The 22,387-nt window shown below is 37.8% G+C and overlaps 2 protein-coding genes across 3 annotated transcripts in view; one reads left to right on the top strand and one right to left on the bottom strand.

Moving 5' to 3' along the window:
* The window catches only part of PLPP1 (phospholipid phosphatase 1), a 55,207-nt gene extending 47,621 nt beyond the window's left edge, over positions 1–7,586 (top strand). For both annotated transcript variants that reach the window (XM_031609498.2, XM_031609499.2), the window contains exons 5-6: positions 5,732–5,908; positions 7,118–7,586. In XM_031609498.2, the coding sequence (XP_031465358.1) occupies positions 5,732–5,908; positions 7,118–7,243 (303 nt within the window). In that variant the 3' untranslated portion in view covers positions 7,244–7,586. The remainder of the gene's footprint in view (positions 1–5,731; positions 5,909–7,117) is intronic.
* MTREX (Mtr4 exosome RNA helicase) overlaps positions 7,467–22,387 on the bottom strand; it is a 43,426-nt gene continuing 28,505 nt past the window's right edge. Inside the window, exons 17-27 of the mRNA XM_031609497.2 lie at positions 21,822–21,994; positions 21,448–21,516; positions 17,410–17,538; positions 16,068–16,178; positions 15,546–15,734; positions 14,322–14,485; positions 12,934–13,039; positions 11,844–11,900; positions 11,315–11,477; positions 7,952–8,056; positions 7,467–7,666 (exon numbers count right to left, since the gene is read on the bottom strand). Of these exons, the coding sequence (XP_031465357.2) occupies positions 7,614–7,666; positions 7,952–8,056; positions 11,315–11,477; positions 11,844–11,900; positions 12,934–13,039; positions 14,322–14,485; positions 15,546–15,734; positions 16,068–16,178; positions 17,410–17,538; positions 21,448–21,516; positions 21,822–21,994 (1,319 nt within the window). The 3' untranslated portion in view covers positions 7,467–7,613. The remainder of the gene's footprint in view (positions 7,667–7,951; positions 8,057–11,314; positions 11,478–11,843; positions 11,901–12,933; positions 13,040–14,321; positions 14,486–15,545; positions 15,735–16,067; positions 16,179–17,409; positions 17,539–21,447; positions 21,517–21,821; positions 21,995–22,387) is intronic.

Here is a 22,387-nt window from a genome sequence, read left to right on the forward strand (position 1 = left end):
AAGAAAATTAAGTCTCATTAGGAAGGCAAAACAGACCTTAGTCTCCAAACTTTTTTTTCTTTTTGAAGATCCCCAACTCATGGTTTACTTAAATTGCCCTACACCTTTGTGGTTCATAAGTTGGTAAGTTTTCTGTTCAGATGCAAGTCAGTCTTTAAAATTACTTCAGTTAGGCACTACACATGAACATCAAGCTTCACAAAACTGCACACTGGATTCCTGGTTTGCTGGCAGTGCATGGCTGGTTGGTGTCTAGAGCCCTGCGTTTATAAATGGTGCTTTGGGAATGAAGGGAGCTCTTGCACTTGTAATTAATGGTTGCAGAGTGCAGGCTCGTGTGACTGCTATGCTGTTTCTCAGCACTTCTTGTGCCTGTTGGGACACTTGTACTGAGAATTTGCAATTTTTACTCAGTTTCCTGGATTTCCTATACTGTTTGGAATTCTGGAGTTTTTGCTAGCAGGGCAGAAATAAGAATAGGTTCAATACAAAACTGCTTTTATACAAAGGAATCTCTTAAGTTTCCTCTAATGTGCAAAGGGGTGGAGTTAATCTCCATACTTTCACAGGAGTGGAAAGCTTGGAAGATGTGACAGAAGGCCTTTTTTTCTTCTATGTTGCCTATTGCAAGCAGAGCAGAGAGGCCTTGGTCTGTGGTACTGGATTGCTGAGCAGGAATAGGACAGGATAGAAGGCAGGTCATCCACACGTCTTAATGCTTTTTGTTGCTTCATAATGTTATGAAAAAAAAAAAAACAACCAACAGGGTGAATGTATTGTCTCATCTCCTCCATTCTTTTGCAGGGTCACATTGAATAACTGTTTACATTGAAAATACTCAGGTGTAAACTTTGTCTTGTATAAGCTTGTATTGAGGTTATTGGATTCTACTCTCCCTACAGATAGGCCATGTGTAAGTGCTAGAGATGGAGGATGGATTGCATGTTGGCTGTCAGTGCATCCATACAGGTACCTTATGGAACACCTTGCCATCTGAGAACAGGAGGATTGTGTCCTGAAAGGATGTATTTGATATGTCAATAGAAACACAGTTTTTCTGTCCTTTAGTGTGCCTAGATTCTCAGCCTTTATTCTTACATTCTTATCTCCAGGTCTTCTAGAGGCTCTCCATAATAATTACTGAGGCTGGCTGTTTTTTCTGAAGTCTGAAGGCACTGCTGGTTCCTCCTGTGCTTTCACTTCTTCATTAACAACATAAAATCCAAACGTACAACCTCTGTACCCAGTCTCTTCACCCCAGAAACCACAATGCTAACTACATACATGTGTACGCTTGATGTAGCTTTTATGCAATACCAGTTCAGAGCTTGGTTTGGGAAAAAAATCCTTACGGTGGGTTTCTGCAGCACTGACTGCTCCTCGTGGCTCTTTGGACTTCTGGGGTCAGCTGAATTGTTTTTAAGGATAAGTTTCTCTAACTGTAGTCATTAGTAGATTCAGATACCAGTTATAACTGCAGTAGGAATCTCATGTCCATTAAAAGAGCAAATCAACAATCCTCTGAAGCTCTTTCTTGATGCTCAGGTACATACCATGAAACTGAAGATAGATGATGACCAAAAATAGACCAAATATGAAGTTTGTATTGGACTACTGTGGTCTCTCTAAGTTGGGCTTATTTGATAGGAAAACTGATCTTCTGCTCTTTTCTTTTTCTACTGACCTTTAACTCTTTTACTTAGGCAAGTTCATAAGTGTTCTGATTCTTCCATGTCTTGGGGAGGTTTCACCAGGATAACAATTGTACTTTCTGGCTTGCTTAATTAATTTCATGATGCAGTGAATATAGTAGGATTGAGGCAAAAACAGTAGGGGGGGAAGGATAGGTGCATCTCCAAAGGGAAACCCATTTTCCCTTTCCTTGAGACAGAATAGGGCACATTTACGGAATGTAATTGAAAAGACCCTTTGACATCAGGAAATTTAAAAATGCTGTTAAATAAAACAGTTTTCAGATGACGACAGAACAAATGAATAGGTGGACATATTAAGTCCTTATGGGGTAATGGAGGAGGGAAAGAACACATTGTTTTCCTCATTTTTCCTTCCCTTCTTGAAGGAAGACTGGCAGTGACTTAATGGAAAAAAAAAAAAATGTTTTGCAGTGTGGAAAATGTAGGTAGCAGGCTTCAGGAAAGAAAAACAGAAGATAGATATTAAATGAAAAATGTTGTAGAAGTTCTAAACATTAAAACTAAGTATTTGAAAAATTGCCTTCCCTAGTGGAATGAATGGGGCTTAGCAGAGTTAAGATTTTGTGCCTTAAGGTAGGGATGTGAGATGTTGACTGTTAGGAAATTCTCTTGTGAAGCCACATGGATTACACCCCAAACGTCTGTCTAGGAAATAGTCACTGCACTTTAAAATTAGGCAGGCAGGTATGTGTAGCGTATATTAATGCTGCCTTGGTGAAAGAGCAAATACTTGAAAATTATGCTAGAAATGTTGAGTAGCAAATAACTCTCTAGTTGCAGAGACCCTTCCATTCATGTCTGTGGCTTCTTGCAAGGAGCCACAAAGTGGCTGCGAGTTTCTCTTCATTCCTGTGTGTATTTTTAGAAATGGAGTACCAGACCGTAGATTAAGAAGAAACTTGTGTTCAGGATGCGTGTGGTGTAGAGAACATATTTTCATTATACAGTAAGCATTAGCCTGTGAAAGAAATGCTGGTGATTACTTCTAATCCTATCTCAGGAATGTTTCTGAAATATATTTGCAGTTAAAAAAAAAAAAAATAGAGAAACTGGAGGAGGGAAGAACACTATGGCTGAATAGTGTTGCTGAAAGATCAGAGAGATTGTTAGGATGGCAGGGAAGATGGACAGTGTGGTAAATAACTGCAGCTCACAGAGGCACAGTCCTACCTGAAGAGCTCTGGATGTTGTACTCTCTTCCAGGCTCCCAGATATTTTATCAGCAACAAAGAAAGCACTGCAAGGCACTTTACAGTCCTATTAGCAAGGTGAAGCTTCCTGACATTCCTCCTGCTTCTGTTGAAGAAGAAGAAAGCTTATTCATTCCCAGAAACCTGAACGGGAGGGAGGAATGGCAGTCATTTCTTTCTGTTTCTCTTCTTTGCCTATGTTGTGGCTTAAAAGAGGAGCAAAAACAGGTTCAAAAACCCCAGAGGCATGCTGTGTATACAGGGAGGGGTTCTGTAAACAATCTGACCCTGTTGACTAACACTGACTTCAAAATAGCTCTGTTAGTTTAGTGCCAGGACACACATGCATGATGCACGTAGTGCTATATGCAGCACTCAGACATGCTTCTGGCATGAAGCTTTTTACAGGAAATGTAGTTAAGAGGTAAAAAGTCCTTTCTCTTTTGACCACTTCATTTTCTACTCCAGCATTACTGACCTACTTCAGGCCAGATTTGTTACTGCTGTCTTTCTAAGACTGAGTCATAGTTGTAGTAAGATCTCTGTGGGGGAGCATGACTGTCTGAGCTTATTATAAGTAATGTGCATGTGAAATTACCTGTTTAAAAATAATATGGAATCTGCCATTGCAGCAGCTGGCTTATAGAAGAAATGACTCTCAATCTAATGGGCAGTATTGGAAAATCCAATTGTAACCAGAAGAGCAGCTGTTACTTCTGAAACTAAACACAGCCTCAGTCAGTCATCCTGCTTCTCCGTGGTGTGATTTCTCACCCACAACATACTTTGTTTTGGAGCAGTGTAAATCCAGCAGCAGCAGCGTTTTCAAGAGGGACTCTCTGGATTTTCTGTATGGCTGCTGGAGTTGATGGTGTTTAGGTTTGCATGAAGCTCCAGATCTGAATTCTCACTGAGACTGTTCTCAGTTCAGAAATGAAATCTTCATGTAGATGTCCCTTTTTGTTTGCTGCTTTGTCATGCAGGAGGAAAATCAGAAATGTGCTCTACATACATGCTGCTTATGGGAGATTCAAACACTATTGTATTATGTTTGTGAGCTTGTCTCATTTTATTCCTTCAGAGGTAAATGCAGTTACATAACTCTTAATAACTGTATGTCTGCCAACTACCAGAAATGCTTACATGGGGAAAAAAAATATATTACAGCAAGCTAATTCTTGCTGTCTTCAGCAGAATTCAGTGGGAAAGGGGAAAGAACAGCCAGGGTTGGACCCACAGCCAGCTCTACAGACTACTGACATGTTCTCCCTGGACCCACCTCTGCTCTGCTGTTAGTAAATCCCAGAGTAGTGTTAACACAGGACTATTAAAACACCTTTTGTTAGAAGAACGTTGTGACAACTGACTTTCAAAGTGGCTCAACAATCTTCCCTTTATTCCTCTGTGGTAAAATTAAGATCCCCAGAAATATGCCAAGTGCTGCTACTTGAAAGAAAAAATTTTCCAGTTCAGGCTTAGCTGTAACTTCCTCGGAGTCTGATTTCATCCTGACCTTGCTATTAAAGAGAAGTAGTTATGGATAGCATTGATCTTTTTGACAGCCCATTTATAGCTGAAAAGTCATCATGCCAAAGTCATGATGCAAGTTACTCAGAGAAACCAACCAACCATTCCCCAAATGTTTAACTTTGGAAAGTAGCACCTTTATATCTACACTATATGCTCTGTGCTGATATTTACATTGTGAAAGCAATGCTTCTAGAAAGTAGCCCTGGCGTTTGAAGCTGTCAGCTAAGGGATTTACCAAGAGCTTATGATGTTGTTTCAGTGCCTAAAGTCTGTGTTTTAGGTAGTCTCTCAAAATCATAGAAGCAGTCAGTTAAGGTTTGTACTAGACCTGGAGTTCCTAGATGGTATTGAAAGATGTACTTCATGTTAAATGTAACTTCCAACTGAATTGTTTTTCTCAGAAAGTACAGTAACTGTGCTCTGTGCTACTTTTTTTTTTTTTTTTTTTTTTTTAAGTGTGATGGATCAACTTGTAGAATAAAATCAGTGATGTTTACAGGGTGGACTGTTACAGCTGAAATAAGAGGTCTTGTCCTAGGTAGAGCAGACTAGGAAACAAAAGCAGGGTCTTTGCTGTCTTTGGGGTGTCGTAGCATGGGCCTGGGGAAACTCAACAAAAGCAGAAATACACATAAGATAGGTAGCACTAAGGGAGGAGAGAGAAAAAGAATGGGAATTGCATGCATCTGTTTGTATACCAGACTGGGAACAAGGCTAATATGCTGGTAGAAAAGGACTTGAAGTAGATTAAGTTAAATAAACCAGTGACCGCTGAGGAATGTGATTGAGAACAAATCTTAAAAATTGGTCATAGATTATGTAAACTTCATGTATATTTGAACTTTACTCAAGGTGCTAATGTGCTTTCCATTTGGAGTGAGATGGAATTTCCTACTTTTGAAAGACTATACAGTTGCCAGCTACTCTTGGATAAGAAATCTACTTACCTGTAATCAATGTGACAATTAAATGATTTCCATGGCATTCTTTCTAAGCCTTAAATGGCTGTTATTTCTGGCAAAGATACTGACCTTTATCCTGAAAACAGTCATTTGTCACATCAGTGAAAGTACAGTAAGTTCTTCTACATTACATTAATATAGTAGTTTACACAGTTTATATAAACACAAACACCAACAATCAATCCTTTTCCATAGTATACTTTTGAGAATGCAGCACTGCTGGATGTAAAAATGTCTTCAACCACAGGTTTCACCTCAACGCTTTACACAAACATGAGACAACTTTATGTAACTGCTTCTGTGTTTACAATATTTTACGATTTTCTTTTCATAGCTTTATCTGCAGGCCAGAATGAAAGGAGACTGGGCAAGACTCGTACGTCCTACCATACAGTTTGGTCTGATTGCTGCATCCATTTATGTTGGTCTGTCCCGTGTTTCTGATTACAAACATCACTGGAGCGATGTTTTAACAGGGCTCATCCAAGGCGCACTTGTAGCTATACTCATTGTAAGTAACTCTTGGACTGTGTATGAGTGTATTAAATGTTTGTGGGCAGAACTGCAGAGTGGTGGACAGCTCTGTTTGGAGGAAAGACAAGCTGAGGGATGGAGCATTTCCCCTGCAAAGACAGCCTGAGGGAGCTGGGCTTGTTCAGCCTGGAGAAGAGATGGCTGTGGGGTGATCTCATTGCAGCTTTCCAGTAGCTAAAGGGAGCCTACAAACAGGAGGGAATTCAATTCTCTGAAGGGTAGATAATGACAGGACAAGGGGAAATGGTTTTAAGTTGAGGGAGGGAAGATTTAGGTTGGATATCAGGTTGTTGATGCAATGTCCCTAGAAGTATTCAAGGGCAGGTTGGGTGGGATCCTGGGCAGCCTGGTCTAGTATTAAATGGGGAGGTTGGTGGCCCTGCCTGTGGCAGAGGGGATGGAGCTTGATGATGCTTGAGGTCCCTTCCAAGCCAAGCCATTTTATGAAAGCATGCCTGTCTCTCCTTTTGAACACTGCTGGAGAAGGAAAACAACTTCTTGGAGTGGATTATTTCTTAAACAAGGTGCAGCAATAGTACTGTGGATAATGAGGCAGGCTCTTGGGCCAGTGATGAGATGGGGCTGTTTTGTCTGTTACACAAAATACAATTGCCTGAGCCTAAGGGCTTTTCAACCAACTAGGATGGAAACAGACAACTACCGTAACCCAGCATAGTATGTATGTTTAAAAGAATTCAGAGAAAGATAATAGGCAGAGTTGGTCCAGCAGACTCAGGGGCTGTGGGTGAGATGTGTATCAGGGAGGGACTTGCTGCGAGCGAAGACTGTTTTAAACAGCTTGTGGAGAAATGTGACTTACGTGACACTTAAGAGGAAAGCAGTGCCTGTTGAACCACCTCTCTAATGTTTAAATCTCTTTAGATTTTGCTTTTTACAGAATCACAGAATGGCCAAGGTTGGAAGGGTCCTCAAGGATCATGAATCTCCAACCCCCCTGCCACATGCAGGGCCACCAACCATCCCACCTAATGCTAGACCAGGCTGCCCAGGGCCCCATCCAGTCTGGCCTTGAACACCTCCAGGGATGGGGCATCCACAGCCTCTCTGGGCAGCCTGTTCCAGTACCTTTTTAGTATTGAGCGTGGAATTTATCTTCACGTTAATGGGTAAAAATGGGTAAATACTTTGTTTCAAAGAGGAGATTAACACTACTTTATTCACTTAGGTTGTGTATGTGTCTGACTTCTTCAAAGTGAGAGGATGTACATTTCAACCAAAAGAAGATTCCCATACAACCCTGCATGAGACACCAACAAATGGAAATCACTTTGGCAGCAATCATCAACCATGAAGAATGATTCACTTACTTCAACTGTCTTTGTCTCTGAAAGGAAAAGAATTTTACCAGTCTAATTATGTAATATAAGTAAATGCCTTTAAAGGACTGCTGCTGCTCTTGGATGCTCACTTTACCTGTATATAAGTAACACTTACTACAGTTCTGTATATCTAAACTTTACATTGCTGTTGGTTCAAGCTCTTGCTTTAAAAAAAAAAAAACCAATACCGAAAGATAGTAAAACTGTAAATTTTTATTATGAATGTGGTAACACTTATTACATACACTGCTGTTTGTACATGCCTTGTTGAAATTATTGTGGTTTAAATACAATTAAAACAATGTCTTGACTCAAGATGGCATGTGAAGCTGATGAACTTTGTTACAGGTAAAGGCTTGCTGCAAACACAATATCTCTCTTGATTTTTGTAATACCTATGGAAAAAAAGAAAAACATTACCTACCACTCCAACTGAAACAATCGTTTCTTCTCATATGAACACTCTTACAGCCTGCAGTACCAGAGAAAAGTGACTTAAGTTCCTTTTCAGTCAGGCACTTAGAAAGCTTTACTTCTTTTTTAGCATATATGCTCAACCAGTACTATTGCATAAGGAGAGCAATGCTGCTCCCTTACCTTGAAGTCAGTAACAGAACAAAGAACATCAAAACCTGCCTTATATTTTGCAGAATTACTTATTCTTGAAGTGAAATACCTACCCTCTGCGAACTTATTTTCCAGCTCTGTGTTTCCAATTGCTTTTGCTGCCTGACACATTTGCCGAAGCAATTCTTCTAGCCGTCTCATACAACGAATTATGCTACCTGTATAGGAAGAATGACAGATCATTTTGCAGCTCCTGAACCAACACTTCACCAAACAAATAATTTCTACCCCATAACCTAACATCCACATTAGATTATTAGATTTTAAATTTTTTTCCTCAAAAATAATTTTTGATCATTCAACCTACTTCAGCTCAACAAGCTGCACAAATAATCCCAGTACTAGTGCTTATTTACCAGCATACATGTAGTGTGCCCTCTGTTCCTTTCTTGCAGAGTCATCTTTTATCTAGAGTCAAATTACTGTACACACAATAACAGTTCAAGTAATCACATCTACACTTTTTCCAAAAAATAGGATATTTGTCCTGGACTTACTATATCATCTAGTGAAAAAACTTCCTAGGCAGAAGACCATACTAAGAAGCTGTCACAAAAGTCAGAACCTAGGGATAATAAAAAGAGGCTTCTCTTCTAAAAAAAAATCTGCGTGACATCAATTTCTACAGCACAAATAGCTTGTATGAGAGTAGCAGTTTGTAAAACTCACTGCAATGACACGATGTGAAAAAACATATGGAAGCCACTGGGCATAGGCACATCATGGGTACCTCCCTTGAGCACAGCCATGCTGTGTTCTTGTATACCTCCCATAGCTGCTGTTCATCTCCATTTACTGCCCTTCCAGGAAATACTCATCTACAGGCACCATTAATTGGGGTGCTGCAGGCTTTTTTTTTTGTGTGTGTGTGCGTGTAAAAAAACCCCTACTGTTCGAGAATAAATGACTATTGTCTGTAGTTTCTTGCACAAAACAAGAATCAATCTGGAGCTGATTAACAGGGGTACTTAGCTCACTTTAACCCATCTTCCCCTCTGCTTTAAAAAGCTTCTCTAATCTCCATTTCTTTCCAACACACACATTTCAATTTAATGACAACTCATTTTCATTAACCCATTACCGCTGCTCCTAGTTGTGGCAGGCATGCTTGGGCTTGTGCTGTAGTCATCATTCAGACCACAACTGCAAGCATTCACACTGCTGACAACTGCAGCTGAAGCTGAAATTTGACCATCAGTACTGATAAAATAACAAAAGGCAATCTTTCTTTAAGGCTTCCTCTAGAGCTTATGATAGCAGACACGTACCATTAACTCACGCTTTCTGCATAGAAAGTTTTGCAAGTGCCTGTTAGCCTGGGTGGTGTCACACACATTCACTGAATGTGAAACTCTCACCCATGAAGAGCAGAGTCTTCCCAGAAAACACTTTTAATTGGTTTGGAAACTCATGAAAAGTGAATTTAAAAACCAGAAACATGGTGTCTTCCAATAGACTCTTAACAACTGGCCTATTTTCTGCCTCTTTACTGAAATCAGTGCACAGCAGTGAAGTTGGAACTCCCTGTAATAGCAGGACCTCATCACTGATAATTGCATGTTACCTGGAAGGCAGAGAACCCTTTAATAATCCACCATACTACACGGTAACAATCTCAAAATAAGAACTTCTACTTATTTATTTAACATTTATGCTTTTGATAAAATCCTTAGAGTTGGAAGGGACCTCATGGAAGGCCATCTAGTCCAACTCCCCTGCAAAGAACAGGGACACTATGGCTAGATCCGCTTGTCCAGGACCTTATCCAGCCTGCTGAAAGTCTCCAGGGATGGGGCATCCACCACATCATTAGATTTTCTGTATATCTAACCTTAAATGTACCCTCTGAGCTTGAAACCTTTCTCCTTGCTCAACACCACAGACCGGGCTAAAGAGTCTGTCCCTTTCTTTCCTGTAGCTCCCCTTCAGACACTGAAAGGCTGCTATCACGTCACCTTGCAGCCTTCTTTTCTCCAGCTCTCTCAGCCTGCCCTTGTAGGAGAGGGTTCCATTCCATGGATCAGTTTTGTGGCCCTCCTCTGGACATGCTCCAACAGATCGATGTGTCTCCTAACAAGTAGGTCTATGTGTCCCCATTTCACTAAAATCACTACATCAACTTGGATAACGAGTGCAAACTCTCCTGTGATTGCATTTAAAGTAAGTGATGGAAGATGTATGATGTGCTTTCCATCCTTCCAAACAATGCACAGAAAACCAGTCACAAATTAAGGTAAGACTCATGCATCCCCTGCCATGCAAACTGAACTTCTCAAAATAGACCTGTATGAGAAGCTAGCACTATTCCAGTCAACAGAAAACATGCCAAAATGACTTGATAGAGATGACTAACAAAGAAAATGCTGGTGCCCCAATGTATTATTCTCATCAGTCAAGAACTAACATAAAAACACAAGTAAGCCAGCTACTGCAGCTGTTTTTATATTCCCCTTTCTCAAAATGCATCTGCAGCCTCTCAGACCTTCCTTTCAATGTGAGGGGTTCGCTGAATGCAGAATCCAAGACTGCCAGGATTCTTGTTACTCACAGTTATCCTGGCTTAGGAAGTTCCTGGGTCTGTGCAATGGAATTTGTTTTAAGGCCTCCCATTTGCAAACACATACAAACATGAAAATGGATTTCAATGAGGCAAGACAGTGGTTAATGATAATAACTCCATAAAGGATTTCCAGTATCAGTCCTTATACACACAATTATAATAATTATTAATCCTGTAATCCTTCACAAATTTCAACACGCTTCAAAGAAAAAAGGTTTCTCATTCTGGTAGGACTTTCATTTTTGTTTTTAGGAAGCAAATGGGCTTTGAATCATCTTACTTTAAAAATAATGTAAAGTCCTAATTATGATTCCTGAAGAGACAGTTTCTAGCATTACCATTTTAGGAAACAAATTAGCTGTAACCTGTCACCTTTTACAACGTTTTACTACATTTTACAAACAGCCTAACAGATGTGATTACCTCTCACTTCTGTCATCACTAAGATAGTGGGAGGAACTTTCAACTTAACAAGCAGATAGATAGCTTAACTAATGAGCAGAAGTGCAAGAGCAGTACTTTTTTTCCTTAACAGCAAGCATTTGGAATATGGTACTTTGCTCTAGCTAACAAAGCATTACTACTTTTTGCAATGCCTAGGATTTCTGAGATTTATGGAAAGATTTAAAAAACAGAGATACATCCCTTTTTAAGAGGCAGATTCTAAATCATTAGCAGTGTAACTGTAAATTAATATACATTGTAGAAAGTTTTTTCCCACTTTGTTTTAGCCACACAGACACCTGAATACATCAGAGTTTAAACAGTTAATGATCTACTATAAAGATACTGAGAACTCCGATGTAGACATTTTTGTGTATCTGTTATCAGCCTAAAGAAGAACTGAACAACATACCTTCAAAGACATCAGTCATTTTGCAAATGTGAGCAAAGCTAGCTCCATTTGCCCATGTGTACACAACATCCATGAGATTGGGTCTGAAAGAATTTAAGTAGTTTTCTTCATCAATTTCCAGTTTTGCTTCTGCTGATACCCTGGCGATTCTTTTAGCACACTCCTTTAAAACAAAATATTTTAAATTCACAAGCTTAAACAGACTAAGTGTTTAACCAATAGAAATACATATCAGTAGTTAATGGACGCAAGTCAAGGTTTCCTTTCCAGCACAAAGTTGCTTAGTATCAGAAAGTAAACCACCCATCACATTATTATTTAAATCTGCCTGCACTAACAGCTCAGTGTTGTAAGCAAGCTTATACAAAGTTTCTAAAACGCATGCTTTAAATTAGCATGAAGGTTTACAGCAAATCAGATAAGTCGTTGCAACACACTGTAAAACCACATCTTCAGTGTCCACTTATTACACACACGCTTTGCTCAGATCTCACTGACCCTGAATTCAGACAGATCTCAAGGGCATTACCTGCATTTGTCGAAGAGGTCCTGCCAGCTGCTCTGTCAGTTTTGGCATTTCATTAGACTGAAAAAGAAGATATTAAATAACTTCATGCATTCCCATGTATTTCCTCTAAACCAAATTAGATACAAAAGTAAAAGCTACAATGTGTGCTAACATCATCCTAAATGATTTCTGTGACATCCCAAACTTATTATCAAGCACTCTTAATCTACTGAAATCCCCACAAACTCCTTTTCAAACCAAATCAGAAAACAAATCTTTCCTGTACATGACAAGTATTTAAAAAAAAAAAGTACTAAAAAAGTACTTGCTTTCTGAGCAGTGACAGAATTTCTTCCGTAAACTGTTACACAACTTTGAACTGCAAAAATGCTCACCAGTTACTATTTGAGCTGTTACAAACTTTTTGTTAAGAATATAAAAAGGAAACACTTAACAAACATTGGTGGTAATTTAAGACAATACAGCTTTACAATTACAGCTGCATTTTATGTTCTAGCTGTTCAGACATGAGTACTAGTGCTAAGTGAGTAACAGCACTGGATTCTAGCTTCTAATTTTCTGTTGCTTATGAGCAATGGCTTATTTTGGCATCCCTTCTACTAACAAGAATAATTCAGTAATATCTGCTACTTTCTACCTTTTGAGTCAACCTGACTGCTAAGCCTTGCTAGCCACCTGCAGTGAGATTTTATATGGAAGTTTATTTTTTTAGAGTCACTGGGAAAATGCAGTAAACTTCTATATAGCTTGCAGGCAGGAAAACACAGATATCAGGTACTAAATGTCCGTGGTCTTGTTTTTCATTTGTATCAATTCCATGTGATGCTGCCATTTCCATCAATAGGCTAAGGGTACTGTCCAAATAACAAAGCACAGGCACGCCTCCATTAAAAACAACCTCACTCCAGAGCTTAAGATACTGACAAAATCTGTGTGTGTGCTTAAAGGCAGTTCATGTTGAAACAACTTAAGAAAGGATAAAAATATGCAATGGATTGTACTAGTATCACCAATTTCTGGAACTGAATTAAAAGCAGTACTGTTGGTAGATGAGAATGTCTAGAATTCATAGACTCAGGAAGTAACTCACGTTCTCTTGAAAGACAAAACAGCTTAGCAGGGCAGTTGCCTGTTCTGCAGATAAGTCATTGAAGAGCCCATTAAACATCATTTCTGTCAGGAGAAGTTCATCAGCACTGAAATAAAAACAAAGAGAAGAACGCTTAGAGAAAAGACTTAACTGTCATTTTTAAATGAAGTATTATTAACTGTTTTGTGAAATGACTATCCATAGCTAAAAACTACTTAATTTCACTTACTGGAATGCAAAAAACTGATGGATTGGCTTTTTGAGAGGGATGCCAATGAATAAGGTGCTAATGTAAAGTAACTAAAAGCTCTAACTGAGCTAGAGATAATGTCTCCTGATAGTTCATAACACTTCAGGTTAACAGTTTTATCAGACAGAACATCAAGAGACTGAAAATAACAAGGGAGAGACACAAATTGATACTGTTGATGCTCAAACAAAGAGATTCAATCAGGTATTTCCAAGAATACTGGGAAGAGGAAAAAATTTGCTTCAACTTCCTTGAAGAATAAAGATTCCATACCAAGTTCCAAAGGAAATGCATGAAACCAATACAAAATCCAAACCTATTACTTGGATAAAACATCAAATTCTTGATAAGACTACATCTCTATTTGGAATTTATCAGATGATGCATAAGATGGGAGAAATAACTTGATTTTTTTGAAACAACAAAAATTGAAACTCAACAGAAAACAGATCCTGGAAGTGAGGAGTTGATAAAATGCTGCTGCAGCCTACCCATTCACTATCAAATTTTTCAGGGCAGAATAGTACAGATAGTCTATAGGGCAAGCAGTACAGCAGTCGTTTTGACTTCTAAAAATACACTGCTCTATCAGTGTTTGAGTTACACCCTGAAACAGAGTCCAATTCATGAGTTTCCATGGAGTCTTTACAATATGTTTCAATATATACATACCTGTTAAATGCATTAAAGTAAAATGCATCACTCCTATAGATTTGTTCCAGCTGCCCTATGGAACCAATTAAGCTGTATTCTAAACCTGTTAGTGACTTGGTAATTGCTGACACTCACTGTTACACCCATGTTTGGGTGTGACATGAGTGGCTCTGCACTAAGAAACAATCTTCTCCTGTAACATACAGAATTAAACAACAACACATACCATTGCCTAAGCTGCGTAAGAAACTAGCCATTGTTCCATCATTTTAACATCCATGTTTTACTTTTGGCATAAACTGTATTTTGTTCCTCAGGATCCATTTCATTGCTTTAATTCATGTATTCCCTTTATGACACACCTCTCACACCCAAGAAGAACCTTTCTTCCAATGGTCCCAGAATATTAAAACATAAACATGACACACTAGTGAGGCCAGCAAAGCGTGCCTGCATGACGAACACTTGGCACAGAAACAATTACCTGCTGATTTCACAGGCAACACGTCCTTTCATCTCAATGACATCGGAAGATGTGGCAAAGCCCAGCCTTCTCAAAACACGCTTGCGGCACTTGAGTTCATCCATTTGTAAGACAGTTCTGGCCTTTTTCAGTTCTCGCTTTGCTGCTTTAATATCCATAGCAATCTAGGGGTGTGTCAGGAGGAGAGAATTAAATGTTGCTTTGTTAACAGACGCCGCTGTCTAGAGACATTTAATATGTGTGGAAGCCTCAGAACTACAGTATACAGACACAGCAGTTGAAACTGACTCCGATAACTCTATTAAGAAGATGAAAGTTAACAATAAAGTGAAAAACACCAAAAAGCTGTATTGACTCCATTCACTCATAAAGAACTCCAGCATGTTTGGGAAATTTAGCTATTTATCCAGAAGGAAAAAAAAATAAATTAAAAAAATGACAGAAGAGATCTTTGGTTGTGAGCTAACACTTCATCTAAGACCAACACTACATCCCATTACCAACTCTTCCGTTGAATACAAGCCAAATGCATTATTTAGTGTAATTACAGCTTCTCCAGTTTATCACATCACACAATATCATCATTCTAATGGCAGTGTGCACAGCACAGTCACCCCTGTGGAAGTCTGCTTGGTCCATTAGCTCTTAACACATACAAGCTTGTGCTTTTCGTGACAGAAATAAACTCACTCCCGTGAAGAGAATCCTAGAGAATTTGTTCTCTGGAGCAGGACAGAAACAAAAAAGTTATTTTTATATGCAGCTACTTTCAGTTTAGCAGGGTGCAACTCTATACAAAATAAGTATACTGCTTCCAAGCCAGGAGTCAGGAAAAAGCAGCACAATGGTTTGCAAGGTAATCTCTCCAAGCCAGTAAGCCCCATCAGCTCACCTGAGCTCTGCACAAGCTTATTATGAATGAGAAGTTTTAATGGCATGCTGTGGTGTGCCATGCCTACTGACTGAAAAGACCTTTAGCGACACCTCTGTAACCTTTTAATCTCTAGTGAGTGTTTCTGAAAAGCTTTCTTTTCAGATACAATTCTTATCTTTATCATTGAAGGACATGGCACAGCACCTCCCAGTTTGTTAATGAGATTCAGTATTTCTTACTTTATTTAAGACAGAACAGAATTGTGCTTTGAGAAGAAAAAGAAAAGCAATTAAGCCTCACTTCAAGTAGACACGGATATACAGGATATACCTTCTTGTTTTATATTTTACCTGTGCTTTTCTTTCACAAAGTTTATATATAGTTTCTAAATTGGGATCATTATGAAGAGGATGTGAATACATCCTATGCTCAAATGCTTCTACTTTCTGGATGACTTTTTTCAGTCCTTGATCTTTGATACCCATGTCATCAATAGGATCTAATAAAGGTATCCCATCAGGAAATCGCTTCTGTACTTCCTTGAATGTAAACAGAAGAAAAAAAGAAGACAAAATAAATTTTCTTTTAATATTGTAACAGTACAACAAAATACAATTTTAAAAATAGTCCGACACAGTTACAGGGATGTGAAAGGAGGAGGTGGAAGTTTGGTATGAGATATTCCAGTAGTTCTCAACGTCAGTCTGAAAAGGGATACAATGATATATATTGCCAGTTTCCAATCCCTTTTAAAACACCTGATGTGACTCAAAATTTAGACAGATTTATTAAACTAAATAACTAGTTGTTCTTTGTTCAAGTGTGCCCCTCTAATCAAAGCAGACAGCTTTCACAGCTTTTGAAAAACATACCTGTATAGATTTCAGCACACTTTGCCTGTTGTCAATAGGCCTCAGGTCTTTCGGTATGTAAAGTCTGACACTGCTGATGGCCGAGAGGAGATGTACCAGAACAGGAACAACCTACCAAACAGAGCACAGCATCCAGTCAGTAAGTATGTATTATCAGCAGCAAATACGAATAACAAGGTAAAGCACCAATAAGTCAGACTGGGAAAATTCTGTATTCCATTCAGGCCGGAGAGAGGCTCAAGCAGAAAAATAAATAAATAAATCAGTTTTCCTATTGCTTGAATTCCAGTGCAGCAAGAAGTAGATATAACTACTGAATATGTACTCTCATTCAATATTTATATTAAGATTAGATTGAAATGTATTTCTTAACTGTATTTCACTGAAATACACAGAATAATTCAACAAACTACCCTGCATTATGAAGTCTTCATGTGTGTATTTAGCTTTTACAAGATGACGATCTCTAGACATTTTGACACTCTTTTTTCTTGCCTTTTTTCTACTGGAATACTTCTTATGATCCAAAATAGACAAATTACTGTCACAAATACAACTAGAAATATAAACAGAAAATAACAAATAAAGAAATATGTATTCATTAGCATCAAAACCACGAAGAAGCCATCAGTAGCTTAAAACAGAATTGTGAAAAAAAACTCTAAACAAGTTGAACAACTATATCTGATCTGTAGCTTGTTTTGATACAGGGTGTTAAAATTGAAAGCTTCATGTAATGCAAACTTTTTCACAAAAATTTCAATTTTATTTTTGATTGAGATAGACTTGCAAATCTGAAAGTCTGAAAGGGGTAAAAAGAGGAAGAATAGAAATTAAAAAAAAATCTCTTCTTCAGTTTTCAAATTCACAACTGAAGAGCCTTTCAAAGAAAGAATCTGTCAACTGACTACTCAAAGACTACCTACATTCTAACTAAATTCTCAAATTTAATTTAAGAAAGGCACGTTAGCCCCCAAATCCTGCGCAAATATCGGAGAGAAAACAGCTTACAGACACTTAGCTGTCTGAAGGTAACACACACAGGTCATTTTAGTAACTAAGTTCACACAGCAGCTATAGTCCTTTCTACACTGATTTCAAAAACTTAAGGGGACAAGAACAAAGTTTCAAAGCAGTCCTTGCCATGGTAACAAACAGACTCAAGTAACTTGTTCACTGCTGAAACACAGTTTCCTCTTAAGTGTTATCAGCAACCACTTAGCAAAGGCATACAGCTCCCATTAATGAATCAATCTCCCTTCTACAGTTTTCAAATGCTTCAAAAACGGAATCTTACAGAGCAATTACAAGAAACTAGTGAGAATAAGTAATTATAGCAAACCTGCATCTCTCCTTTCTCATCAGGTCTTGCTGGCTTTGCAGCCTCAGTAGCAGAATTTTTCAGACTCTCTTTGCTGCAGTGCAGGAGCACTTCAACTACATATAATGGGTCCAATTCACCAGAATTAGGCTGTTGAGGGCACAGAAAACAGATCCACATCAGTTATTTTAAAATAACAATGAGAACAGAAGGAAAAGGCATGATTTTATTCAGTATTAAAGGTATGAGGTGAGCAGCAGCTCATCTCTCTTCGCAGAGCCTCAGTTCAGTGATGCAATACACACATTCTGAAAACTACTGAATCTGTATTGATTTACAAGATCCATCACACAGAAAAATACACCCCCAAAAAAATTCCTTTCTCCCAATCCACACTTTCCAATGTGACCTGTAGTGCAACAGCAGCTTTAGGTGCTTCTGCCTTTTTTTCTAGATGTAACACTTTCCTAGTAAGCCAATATCTTTTGAACTGTAATGCAAAATATCTGGTAATACTGAGCTTTGTAGTTTTGTCTTTAAGAAGAAAAAAAGAAAGTTGTAGGGTCCGTTTCATTCACAGGTTTGCAAGTTCAAGTTTTCCCCACAGTAAGGATAAAATAAAAATTCTTACAGCATAACACATTTTATCTGCAGCAAACAAAATTGTATCTTGCAGGCCAAGAATTTATACATCCCAAATTGCACAACTGTCATTTGACATCTACTTAAAGAACACAAACATGGAGATACAGCCATTAAACAGTACTGCTTGCAAAGCTGTAATCTTTATTACATACTGCTTTAAAGGCAAAAACACATATGCCAGGTTATTTGACTGGACTGATACACAGTAAGGTTGTTCAAATGAACACTTCCTACCAGCAAATTTTTTATAACTTCTAGTAGAACAAAATTACAGGTCTAAAATCAAAGATAGGCACTGTGTTTTGAATTTATACACACAAGTTTTTCCCCTTCCAATTGCAGGTTAGGGGGAGAGGTCTTTATAAAATCTTATATTTATTAAGTTTGATTTTAGTGGGCACTATGCAACACATGGTTTTTTGCTTTCAACTGCGTGCAAAGAAGGATGGAGACATCCCACATTTCTAAAGGACTTTCATAAATTTACAGGAAATCATCATGATAAACAAAACAGAAAAACAGAGTTAGCCTTTTCTACAGGCTATGTTATTTCATAATAAAAATCCATTTACTTGCTGGGGAAGAAACTTTTGTCTGAACTGTGCCCTACATTTGCAAAAAGGACTCACAGCAGCCACGCACAACACCGACGGAACACTGCTGTTCTCTGAACTGCCATTAGAAAGTAATGTCCACAAAGACTGGAAGCAGTATTCAGCCACAGCCATGGAAAGCATAACACTGGCTTGGAAAAGAGACCGAAGCGATAATAAGCACTTACACACAACACAAAATGCTAGAATTGGGGATGTCTAGAAAATGAGTGTTTGCAACTATACTGATTGTGACAATGTAATCTAGACCACTAGAAGACATTTCCATAACTACAATGTCTTGGGTACCAAAAACCTGAAAATGAATACCCACGTTTTTATGTGTAAGAGCAAAAATAGAACTAGGACACACTGTAAAAACTCATTAGTCAAAGAAATCACTGTCATGCCAAGTTGGAATGCCCCCTTTCATAGAGCACTGCATGATGTGATGCATCCCAGGGACTTGCCCATAAGCATCTATTACATCATCTGCCTGGAAACAAAGCAACATTAGAGAGCAGGCTTGATCTCTGAATCAATAAATATGTCACAGATAACGAATTCAGATTCCTGGTTCAGTAAGATGAGATTTCCAGAAAATTCAGTGACTGTGACAGAGAGCTCTAAATATTATACCACATATACTCTAAACATGGTCTCCACCAATAATACTCCAAACATTAAAATCATTACACATAAACATTCATAGATAAGTACAGAAATTTAATATGCAAGAACTATAAAATCTACACAAGGAGAATTAAATTATGCCACCTCAAATTTCAATGACAAGAACAATTAACGGACAAAAAAAATCGATGTCTACAATTAAGCAACAGAAGACAATATGGATAAAACAAGCATGCTGCCAGCACAAAATAGAGGAAATAAATTTATAATAAATTCTTAAGCAAATACTTTGTTTTTGTATACACTGCAGTTCAGAATGAAGTGTCATTTGCAATTCTGTGGAATGCTGCATCTTGAAATCATGCTAGAAAAAACAACAAAATGTAATCAACTCTGACCATAACTGATAATGACTAATGATAGACATACTGTAACCCTAAAGCATCTTCATTCCTCACTTGAAAAATATAAGATGTATCACAAATGATGCCACAAAAAAAATTGACTACTAAAGAAAAACTAACAACATCAAATTCAACATTATTTGTGAAAGCAAATCAAAGAAGTGTAATGGGTTAAAGATAGAGGAAAGTTTAAAGATACAGCATAGTGATCACATACTGCCAATATTCATTAAGTAAAAAATGACATTAAAGAATAATGGGAGTATGCATCTGTATCCTAGGATAGATGCAAAGACAGAGACATGAAAATAAGAAACTAACAGCTTCTGCAAGTGCTCATTTATTATGTCTCTGCTCATAGAAACCATTTTTTTTCCATACAGATTTTAAATTTACATAACTTTAAGGCTATTCTATAATTTTCAGCACCTACTGTCATTCTTTCCATACGATTCAGAAGGAAAAATTCAAGCCAGCTGCTAGAGTGACTTGATTAAACTCAACCAAAAACTAGAGCTGGAGCCAGAGCCATCATCTTCAGAAGATGCTGGAATTTCAAAGCTAATGTCCAAATCTTTACACAACAGCAAGGGAGGCCAGACAGGGAAGGCAAAATATGTAAGTAGACACAATGCTGGTAGAAATGCCTTCAGTGACACATAAGTTGGTAATTTTACATAAAAGGCTGGAGTCAGGGAAATGTATTTTACTACTCATGTGGTTCTATGAAAAAAGCAGCACAGAAGCAGAGTTGAACTAATAGCAGAAACAGCCTATTTTTCCAACTTGAAAAAAAAGAAATTAGACTTTCAAAAAGGAAGATGGAAATACAAAATAAAATCTCTTCTACCAAGTTCAGCATGCACTTATTTTTCTCATTTCCCCTTTAATGAATATATACATTAGAAAAGCAGCAAAAGGTGCCACAAAATAGAGGTACCACTGGAGCTTGACTTCACGTTTAGCACTAGTAATTAATGCCAACGCTCTTCTGCCAAAATTACAGCAAAAACACTACCACATAAAAATATATTTTAAACTTAGTTTTCAGTTTACTCAGTAGAGCAGCTCATCAAAACAATTCTAAAAGGGAAACCAAAATATGGTCTCTGGGGTTATGCAGAGACCAACTATAAAAAAGGACTTTGGGAAGGAAAAAACAAATCTGGCTTCAATTTCATTACTGTATTCTGTATTTTCTTGCACATTTCCCCAAATCCATTTCTATTCTTCTGCTTTGTTTGTATTTTAACTTTCCAACCCTTAACCTACAGCAATAAATCAGGGTACAAACAATCTCACATCTCAGCTACTAGCTCAGGACTGATGATACGATTCCTGATTTTAACGTAACCTTCTACACAGTGCTGGATGTTAGCCTCCCTGTGCTCTCAACTCTCACAGCTTCTAAAAATTTGCTGAGATTAAATAACACAGCATATAGGATAGCAATGCTGGGGACACCTCAGAAAGAAACTAAATATCTTGAAATTTTGCATTTTCAAGCATGCTTTTGAGTCAGTTATCTCAGATAAACGAGAATGTCCTCCATAAATATATCAAATATTTTAATATGAACCTAGGATTGAGTGTTTGTCCTAACTGCCATAATTTTTTTCCTTAGACATCCACTTTGGTAAGGCCTGAATTTCATCTAAATTTGAGATGAAAAGGTAAAGTTTTTGTCTTTGAAAACCATAAAGAAAAGAGGAGATCCATCTTCTTTTCAGAAAGTTAGAACAGTAAGATAGACGTTTTTCTCACAGAGGGAACACACATTTTACCTTAACATTGGATTTCTTTGAGAAATTAACAACCACTCCCCATCCAAAGTCATCATCTTCATTTTTCACCTGAAAATATCAGAAGACATTGTAATACAACCTCTGTACAGCTACATCATAGTGAGTGTATTTTCTTACATTCATTATTTACAACAGCAGTCATATGGACTACTATTCACCATCAAAATAGTATATATTTTTCTTTCACTGTTGACTGTTTAACAGAAAGACATGTAACAGAAGTAAAAATTGTTAGTAGGATGCACATAACTTTTTAAGACAGTAAACTAAAGAAGACAAACAAACACTGCAAATGCCATAGGAAGACAGTAGCTGATACAAAACCAAACAAGAACAAAAAAATCTCCATTTACCTTTACCAGTCTTCCTGGCTGTAGGAAGGGCAAGCAATACTTTGGCTTGTGAATATATTCTTCAATCTCTTTACCCAGTTTTGCAAGCTGCTGTCGGATTTTGTAGTATATGACCACATTTTCTTCATTGGGAATTACTATTTTGTTGTACTGTTCTTCCAATTTATTCACCTCTATAATAAAAAGTAAAATCTCATGGACATGAATAATCTCATAAACTTAGAAGTTGATGTTTCTCTTCCACACCTACAGAACCAGTATTTTCAAGACATATTTTCTGTGTGCAATAATCCATTCTCTGAAAAACTGGAAATTTCTAAGCGTGTCCAATAAATTTTATTTGTAGTAAATTAAATACAGTACTTAACACCATTTATTTGTTTATTTTGAAAGCCCAACCAAATCACAGCACAGTTTGTAAACAAGCCTGAGAACAGAGAAGCCTGGGCCACCAGTTGTCCAGGAATCACTGACTTAGGTTTGCAGAGAAGTCCCATAAAACCCTGCAATGATTTGTAAGAGGGGATTCACCACATACCAGGGCTCTCTGACCTTTTCCTACAAAA

The sequence above is a fragment of the Phasianus colchicus genome, chromosome Z, assembly GCF_987193195.1.
Source record: "Phasianus colchicus chromosome Z, bPhaCol1.hap1.1, whole genome shotgun sequence".
Taxonomy (NCBI): domain Eukaryota; kingdom Metazoa; phylum Chordata; class Aves; order Galliformes; family Phasianidae; genus Phasianus; species Phasianus colchicus.